The sequence below is a fragment of the Aricia agestis genome, chromosome 18 (assembly GCF_905147365.1).
Source record: "Aricia agestis chromosome 18, ilAriAges1.1, whole genome shotgun sequence".
NCBI lineage: Eukaryota > Metazoa > Arthropoda > Insecta > Lepidoptera > Lycaenidae > Aricia > Aricia agestis.
Genome location: NC_056423.1, coordinates 3,931,926 through 3,941,511, shown reverse-complemented (window position 1 = coordinate 3,941,511; position 9,586 = coordinate 3,931,926). Strand labels below are relative to the sequence as shown.

The 9,586-nt window shown below is 35.4% G+C and overlaps 1 protein-coding gene across 1 annotated transcript; it reads right to left on the bottom strand.

Moving 5' to 3' along the window:
* Window positions 1-7,056: 7,056 nt before the first annotated feature.
* On the bottom strand, window positions 7,057-8,677 carry LOC121736184. Its single transcript, XM_042127271.1, has 5 exons — window positions 8,661-8,677; window positions 7,655-7,771; window positions 7,457-7,573; window positions 7,259-7,375; window positions 7,057-7,177 (listed from the first exon to the last, which is right to left on the bottom strand). Exons 1-5 carry the CDS (start codon window positions 8,675-8,677, stop codon window positions 7,057-7,059), a joined length of 489 nt encoding a protein of 162 aa, XP_041983205.1.
* Between the last annotated feature and the right edge of the window lie 909 nt (window positions 8,678-9,586).

The following is a 9,586-nucleotide window of genomic DNA, read 5'->3' as shown; positions in this document are numbered from 1 at the left end:
ACCGCCATTCAAGAGTCTATCCCCTATATTAGGGATTTTCAACCTGTGGGTCGCGACCCCCTGCGGGGTCGCGTCGTGAAAAAGGTTAAAATACCACTGTCCTATATTCATAAACGTCTGACATATCCAGCCCTGGATTAATCCTTCGATCGCGGATTCTTGGAAATCTATTGTTATTCTATTGGGTTGATAGGTTAATAGGTAGGCCTAGCGGCGGGGAGGCACGTCCTAGGAGAGCGGCAGCGCCCTAGCGGGCGACAGATTTCATAAAGAGGCCTATAAATTATTATTATTCTTATTCTTATACACTCATAAAATATTATAAAACCGGCACTGGACATAACGAAAACGTCACATCGCTTACTACAAGCATTTACCACTACCTCGCTTACAGTATCCAATACCGTATCTCATCAACATATGTCGTCACTACCATCTTCACTCAATATAAAGTTTACAAAGGCACTATTATAATACTCTTGTACCGGCGTTAAGGGCGCTATCACATTTTTTCACAAATATCAGCGATTTTCAGGTACCATTTTAAAGAATTAGGAGTCACACTGCGAGGATATTTTGGTTTCAAATGAATGATAATATATTCATCTCCACGTCTATCTCCACGTAGACGTAATATAAATATAAATTATAAAAAAAATATAAAAAAAATGGGGTTTGATTAGGTAGGTACCATTATAGCTAAATACGGTTGTACGTGGATGGCGGGACACTTTGTCACAAGAAACACACACTCGCGTAAAAGTTAAGTTATTTACTTAATTAATAGGAAAAACACATTATAAAACTAAATTAAACAATAAACCTAAAATGTAAATATTAAACTAATATAAAAATATATGCGAAAACAAGTTAGCACTTCTTAGCGCGCGGAGCTCGGAAATTTCTCTCTTCTATTCTATTTTAATTTAAATTTTAAAAATCCGCGGCAACGGGCAACTCCCCCTTCTTCTTTTTTTTCTTAATATGGCACTCAGCTTTTTAACCATGGCCAGTGTCAAGTAAAATATGGCGGGAAAAAAATTTCGTAAAAAGATAACAAAATTTCAAGTCGTTTTTCTAGATTATCATCAAGTCGAAAGTCTAGTTAAAGTCTAAAAAACGAGTCAAGTCAGTTGTTTTAGTAAAGTGGTAGACCCTTTACTAAATTTCGATGGAGTTTTGGAGCGAACACAAAATATTGTTTCACTTTTCTCTTCTTGCTACATTTCCAATGTAAACAATAGAACAAAAAGAGATGCAAATAAAAAGCCGTTAACACATTTCAAGTGTAAGCATAAACCATTTTTTGTGATGATTTATAATGAGAGTACAGTCTGTCAAAAAAGTCATGAAATTAAAAAGTGGCAACATCGTAGTGTCATCCCTTTCAAATCAATCTTAGAAACTACGGAACCCTAAAAAGCGATGATTGTGTTTTTGTATTATTTTCCTAAAATTGTGTGAGTTTTTAATGTGTTATATTGGTAGAATATTAACTATTAGATTTCGTTATCGTTAAACGTGCACCAGACACCAGTGTAGGCAAATGTTGCAACTTCCAGAAACGTGATTTATTGTAGTCCGTGAGCCCGGCCCCGAAATGCCTACGTCACATGACATCAACTTAAAACGCATGGCACACGGTCGGCAAATATATGCCGAGCGAGGATCAGACGACTTTCGCATCTGAAATTGGCCGGAAGTCAGAAAAATCGCCTCACTTCCGGTCAAATTTTTAGTGTCAATTTACGTCACGTGACATCAACGTGAAACATGTGGCAGCATATAGCCCTATAGTTTTAGAGAATGGAAACATAAGTCTGTCAGTTTTAAAATGGCCGGAAGTGCTTGGCAGACGGCGTCAAAGTTGGTCCTAGGGTACCCTTTTTTACGTCACGTGACATCTTGATGAATTATTTTTTAAATGTTTTGAAATAATAGTGACTTATAGAATAAATGATGCTGCCAAGCCAGATCCGGCCGGAAGTCCCAAAAAAAGTGATTTTTAAACTGCTCGTGAATTATGAGAAATTCGCATGATTTATCAAATTATAATCAATTTACAAGAATTATCGACCAAAAATGGGTATAGATGGTTTGGAAGAACCGTGAATTGTAAACCTAACCTGTTATAATAATAATTTAAGGTAAATAAGTGTGTTACTATACTAATTGATCAGGCTCATAATATAAAGTGGGGTGGATCCAATGATGGTGGGACGAATCCAAATTGAAATTTGCTATTGACGCTGCTACATTTACATTATACTATATAGTTGATTTCAATCAATCGTGTTTAAGTCACTTTTAAATAAGTGAGTTGTACTAATTGTAGGATATGTAGTATAACGAGTAAAAAATATGTAGGATTATTAGAGTACTTGTAATAATTTTATTATGTTTTATTAAAATACAAGGGGTAAAAAATCGGTAATTATATTTTATAGAAAAAATTAAAACTTCATGTTAAATGTTAAATATTTATTTATTCTTATGCTATGTTGTGTTACAAAAAAACGTTTTTATTATATTAAAAATTAACAAACCAAATCTAAAACTAAACACCTACAATGTAAAATTAAAAGAAATAAAAAGATTACATAATATCATTAATCATTATCTTCATCCTCATCTTCTGATGAAGTAAAAACCTCACTGCTTTCGTCATCTGATCCTATGATGATATCATCTATGTCTAATGGGGTTGGGTCACCGTCGAACCAGTGGGGTTCATATTTTTCGTTTACTAATTTCCATCCATAATCATTTGGATGTAGATTAAATGTACAATCCGGTAGTGTTGCATTTTTCCACATCGTGGTCACAAAAATCGTTCTAAAAATTTTCTGTTTTAAAACTTTGAAACAGGGTGGCATTAAATTCGAGGTGAAGCTTTTTACTTTTTGTAAAAACTTATTGCGTTCTTTTGCAAAAGTTTTATTAAATATTTCGTAACGAGCTGAATTTACTGAATTACAATTTTTAACGCCATATAGCATTGAGGTAAATTCCTGGATTATACTGAGCTCTTTCTCATTACAAATTAATGCTGAATTAAAGTTTTTAAAAGATGTTTGAAATTTTGAATATTTTTCCAACAAATTCAATGCTTTCACTTTACCCTGTCTGAAAAAACTAGCCGTGTAGTCACATCCCGTAAATGCATGCAAGGCAGGTAAAGCTTGGCATATATTTGTACCCAATTTTATGTATATTGCATAGCAATCCGTGTATCGGACATCTCTTAATTTCAGCCCCGACAGTAAAAAAATTTTTTTGTCGGAAAATTTATGATAATTTCCTAAAATTACTATCAATATATCCGTATCTGCTGCGTTTACTACGATTTCTTTTTTTTCTTCCAGTTGAGCAATATGGAAAATAATTCGAGTATCAGCCTCTTCATGTTTACAATTAAACATTTCTTCTTCCGTTTTTACTACTCCGTCATCAGTTTGCTTATATGAGAAGCATTTGTTCTCGACTGTTAGAAATATTTTTTTTAACCCGATTATATTTGATTTCTCAATATTTCCCCAATTCTCGGCTAAGAACCCTACGAGTGCTACTTTGAATTTGGGGTTTTTTAAAGACTTCATAAAGTCTCTTGGTGTTTTTTGTGTAGGACCACTAATCTCGTACGGAATGCTTTCCTCTCCTCTTGACTCTCTTTCTTTGTCCTTGATGGACGGAGTCATGTATCGGTCAAAAATTATATGGATTTCCTGTGAGGGTACATTACAGATTTTATGAAGAATAGTGTCAGACAATTTTCCAAAAGTGTCAGGAATTGATTTTCCTAAGGAAAATAAAAAACTGAATCCGTCGATGATCCAAGCATTTGGATTATCTGGTTGCTGGTGGTGGTCAATTTTCCCGATTATTTTTTTAGCTAAAACAGACTTGTCCGTTTTGACCATATTGCCTGTAACTTGGCATAAAGCTGGTGGCAAAGGTGCTAATGGGTATGACAGGCACTCGCTCATGTCAATTTTCTTTTCGAGCGCTATGGCTAAAAGACGGCCAAAAATGTCCCTCTCCATCTTAAGTTGGATTTGTTTGCCCTCCTTTGTTGTATTGGTTTTTTTATAGCATTCGGAACTAAAATTTTGTATTTTATTGCGTTTAATTGGTCTCTCAAATCTTTGAATATCATTATTACATTCTTTTATGAAATCATTTTTTTGATCCTCGCCGATTTGTCTCACGTTCAGTAAGAACTTTTCTGTTGTGTTTGTGGCTGCCCGACCAGTTGAAATATTAACTAGGTCTTGCAAGGTAGCGTCAAATGGGTTTATTTTTTCAGTTATTGTATTTTTAATTTCGTTTAGATCTTCTCTGTCTTTTTTTGTTTTTGATGGGCGTAGCTCTTTGGAAACGTCATCTTTGCTGTTCAAGTCAATCAAGTTTAATAATTCCGTAATGATTTTTGTGCGGTGGCTGTGTGTTAGAGCCCAACGCTGTCTTGCAGCTATTGTATTTGTTAAATGTGAGATTCCGCTCATTGAGTTTGCAGCATCTGCATTTATAGTCTGTTCTAAAGTCAAATCAACTGGCAATCTTGCCAAAGGGTTCTTAGTTCTTTTTACGCCAAAAGAACCTTTTTCAAATTCAGTTACGATTTCTGGTTTCAATTTTTTCATGTTTAACATATTATCAAGATATTTGAGTAGCCACCTCGCGTAATTTTGCTGATTAAAACTAAAAAACAAGTTTGCTATTTCAAAGAGCGTTTCTATATATAAATAAAAATCACTAGTTTTCATAGATCTGTTTAATCTGTGGTAACAATCTACTAATTCTGTATATTGTAAACAGAATTGAGCTGTTTTACCATGTTCGCCATCAAGAGTTAATTTTTTGTATTTTTCGTATTCTTCTAGATAGTGGTTTACCATGGGAGGTAGGTCCAATGGCTCTCGAATTCCAGTTTTATTTTCTTGGATATCTTTAAGACTTTGGTCAATTTGTTCTACACGGAGATATGTGTTTTTAAGAAACTGTTGAAAGTGTAATATTTGGAATGCTGCTGATAGTAATCCATGAATCCTTTTACACCTGTTATAGTGTTTTCCAGCCAAAAATGCATTCAAAGAACCTGCAGCAAGTACTTGTGACTGCACCAGTATATCTTCAATACCTGAGCCATCAATATATTTTCCTAATACTTTAAAGAATGCTAGATATATATGAAAGGTACCCAAATTTATAATCAAATTATCGTATTTTGGACTTTCTGCCACTTGTATTTGCATAGCCATTTTCGCGATTGCCAAATCATATGTCAGTACCAAATGAGTCTGACCAGTTTCTTCCAATGCTTTTTCAGCGAATATCATCGTTTGATGTACAACTGAGTAAGATGTGGGTGATGCATTAATCTGTGGTAAGTAATCCAGAGTCTGAATTTCACTATTATCGTTTAAATTCTTGCAGTTGAATCCAGTCCACATCGGTGTTTCGGGAATTCGTTCTAGTGAAAATATCCATACCATATCTCTGCACATTGCATTTTTTTTCGCTTTCGTGCATTCATCAGCTAATTGAAAAATATCAGGTAATGAGGACAATTTAGTAATTGCCTTTGGTTTTTTGTAATATGGTTGTATCTCTGATATAACCTCCTGAAATTTTCGTCTTCGCCGGTTCGTTGATTCTGATGCCAGTCTAAGTTGTGGCTCCAAAATTGCCATTTGCTCCGATCGCGCTTCTTGAGGTTGAAATTGGTAAATAATGCCAACTGTATCGTGCATCGTATCTTTACCGTCCAATGTTTCTACATATCGGTCAAAATTATCAAAAGCTATGTTTGTGTGGAGCTTTGGATCACATGTCATACTTTTTGGAATGAGAGTTCTTTCATCGGCAGCAGTGAATGCTAGTTCAGTTTCTAGTGACTCCGCGGTAGTGTAACTAATTGTATGGCCATATCTATTGAGTATTGTCATTAATTTGCTACTGTTTGTCAATGATTTCACTGTCAATCCTAACATCAATTGTTTAGATGGTTTGATCTGTCCTTTTGTTGTTATATAAATAATATCCTGGCAAATTGACATAATTTTTACTTTATCCCTATCAGAGAGTTTTTTTACATCAAGACCTTTTACGACCGTCTTTATGAACTCATAAAGTATCTCGGGTACTTTACACTCTCCTTCAATGATTTCATTTGGGTGAAGCTTTTGTGGAAGTTTTTTTTTATCAATAGCCTTTATTTCATCTCTGATTTTAAACGCAGTATCACGAATTCTGGTGTACTGTGAAGATTTATGTAACAACATTTCTTCTAAGAGTTTGTTAATTTTCAAATTTTTTTTATGAATAATAATCTTATTATTGGATATTGCCTTTTTGACGTCAAGAACATCCCCGAATGCGCTTTCTATTTTGTCTCTAAGATGTTGAGATGTATAACTTTTTAGTTTAGTTTCATCATGTCTGCCTTCGTTAAACTGGCTCAATAGATCTTGATAATAACGCCACAAATCGTTAAGATAAATAACATTTTGTGCTTCTAATATTTCTGACAAAATATATTGTGATAGAGAATCAAAAGCTTTTTTATGCAGTTCTCTAAGGCTATACCAATCACTTGTTTCTTCTTTAGAGGTTCTTAATTTATTTCGACAGGTGACCCAACAACATTGATGATATAATAATCTGTTTGATGTATTTATTTTTGTTAATAAATCTTCATCATTTAATGACGATGCTAACAAAAGCAGTGATGCTCTTACCTGATCAGAACACGTTTTTAAATACTCTCTTCGAGTTCCAATTTTCTTTTCATACTTGTTACAAAATATGCATGTTTCCTTCCTCCTCCTTTCCTTTTTTCCTCTGCTAGTTAGTATATTTGTCTGGCTATCATCTTCATCGATTAGAGAAAGCAACTGCTCCGTTGTCTGTAAATAAAAAGCTTTTATAAGCGAGCTAAACATATGACTTGTAAAGGACATCGTCCCGAAAACTGAAACCATGACCTCAGACCTCACCGTACAGAATGAAATTCTGTAACTCTAGGTACAGTCATCATATGACAGAAAGTCTCACTCACATGTGGGCTGAGTGTGATGGTTTGAGTGGTTCCGGCAGAGCTACCGGCTGATACGTCGATATCAAGTAGTTGATGCTCTTTACTTGATGAAGGCAATGATTCCAGGTGCTCCCGGATCTGTAGAAAACAATGTAAAATCATATTTTTGTACCGCTAAACAATTTATAACGTACAAACGCCACGAGCACAAAGTCTCACCTCGGGGCCAGGAGTGAAGGTTTGAGTGGTTCCGGCAGAGCTACCGGCTGATACGTCGATATCAAGTAGTTGATGCTCTTTACTTGATGAAGGCAATGATTCCAGGTGCTCCCGGATCTGTAGAAAACAATGTAAAATCATATTTTTGTACCGCTAAACAATTTATAACGTACAAACGCCACGAGCACAAAGTCTCACCTCGGGGCCAGGAGTGAAGGTTTGAGTGGTTCCGGCAGAGCTGCCGGCTGATACTTCGATATCAAGTAGTTGTTGATCTTTACTGGATGAAAGTAACGATTCCAGGTGCTTCCGGGTCTGTAGAAAACAATGTAAAATCATATTTTTGTACCGCTAAGCAATTTATAACGTACAAACGCCACAAGCACAAAGTCTCACCTCGGGGCCAGGAGTGAAGGTTTGAGTGGTTCCGGCAGAGCTGCCGGCTGATACTTCGATATCAAGTAGTTGTTGATCTTTACTGGATGAAGGCAACGATTCCAGGTGCTTCCGGGTCTGTAGAAAAAAAAATTGTACTGCTAAGCAGAGAAATTAAAGTAAAATCACATTATTACCCTGTATAACGCATTCGAATTTTTAAAGCACCTATAATATGCTTATATTTTTATACCTACTACCTCGGTTTTGGTCGGTTTTATTACCTTTAATGTCTAATAATATTATGGGTATAGTTTAATGTGCAAAATATACTGAATTAAGTATTGGTCAAATCATATACTTAGTTAAAAAAAATTGTAAAATAACTATGATTCGGATATTGCTAAAACTTAAATTAGAAAAAGACAAAATATTTAGTTCATATTTTGTTCATTTTGTACGAGTAACACTGGTATTTTCGTTTTGGCAGAGTTCGGAATAAAGAAATTAATTTTGGAATCATGGCAAATGTTGACTACAAATTTAATAATTATTATACCTATTTAGATACTAATATTAACACTTACCTCACATTCTTCAAATGCTTCAATGTACTTTCGTTTAACAGCGGTAAACTTTCTCAAACATTCCATGTGATACCCAAACTCGGTCTGGGCTTGAGGTTTTAGTTCGATTTCTTTGTATTTAAATCCGTTGAACTTTCGTAATTTCAAGTAAAAAGAACACTTTTGAAATACTTCATCTGTAAAATTCTGAGTTTTATGTTTATTAGAACACAAAAAACACTGCTTCATTGTGGCAAATAATTATTTATTTTAAACCACAACACAAATTCAAAAATTAGATCACAACACCTATTTTCGTGGTCTTCACCAAACTGCGATGCGAAATATTATACGAGTGAAGCGACCGGCTTGCGGAATACGGAGGATTGGGGTCTGGGGACCCGCGCAGGTAGCTGCGCGGGCGACGATGTTACATAAGTGCGAGTAGGATGTAAACAGACCTCTCTCTCGCACCCATTATGACGCAAAAAATCCAGGTAACTGGTAGGTACACAAAACAGGACTTGACCGATTTAACGACTGAATGTGAGGTAACAATTACACTTATTTACCCTAGATTTATTATTGTAACAGGTTAGGTACTTTGACTCGATAATTCGTGTACTTAAATTGATTATAATTTGATAAATCATGCGAATTTCTCATAATTCACGAGCAGTTTAAAAATCACTTTTTTTGGGACTTCCGGCCGGATCTGGCTTGGCAGCATCATTTATTCTATAAGACACTATTATTTCAAAACATTTAAAAAAGAATTCATCAAGATGTCACGTGACGTAAAAAAGGGTACCCAAGGACCAACTTTGACGCCGTCTGCCAAGCACTTCCGGCCATTTTAAAACTGACAGACTTATGTTTCCATTCTCTAAAACTATAGGGCTATATGCTGCCACATGTTTCACGTTGATGTCACGTGACGTAAATTGACACTAAAAATTTGACCGGAAGTGAGGCGATTTTTCTGACTTCCGGCCAATTTCAGATGCGAAAGTCGTCTGATCCTCGCTCGGCATATATTTGCCGACCGTGTGCCATGCGTTTTAAGTTGATGTCATGTGACGTAGGCATTTCGGGGCCGGGCTCACGGACTATTGTGTTCCCTCCAAAACTTCGTCAAAACACTACAGCGTCTACCACTTTACTGAATCGACTGACTTGACTCCTTGACTGTTTTGACTTTTATTCAGACTTTAGACTTGACGATATTATAGTAAAACCATGATTAAATTTATGATTATTGTAAGAAGAATATTGTTTTCCCGCCATATTTTACGTATAGCCCGTCAAGAAAGTGAAGAAATTAAAAAGTGGCAACATCGTAGTGTCATCCCTTTTTTCTTAGATTAATTTGAAAGGGATGACACTA

Bases quoted from the DNA above. Each gene is read 5' to 3' on its own strand.
- LOC121736184 (XM_042127271.1), bottom strand. The intron at 7,574-7,654 runs GTGAGACTTTGT...TGTTTTCTACAG, and splicing joins CCTTCACTCCTGGCCCCGAG to ACCCGGAAGCACCTGGAATC. The intron at 7,178-7,258 runs GTGAGACTTTGT...TGTTTTCTACAG, and splicing joins CCTTCACTCCTGGCCCCGAG to ATCCGGGAGCACCTGGAATC.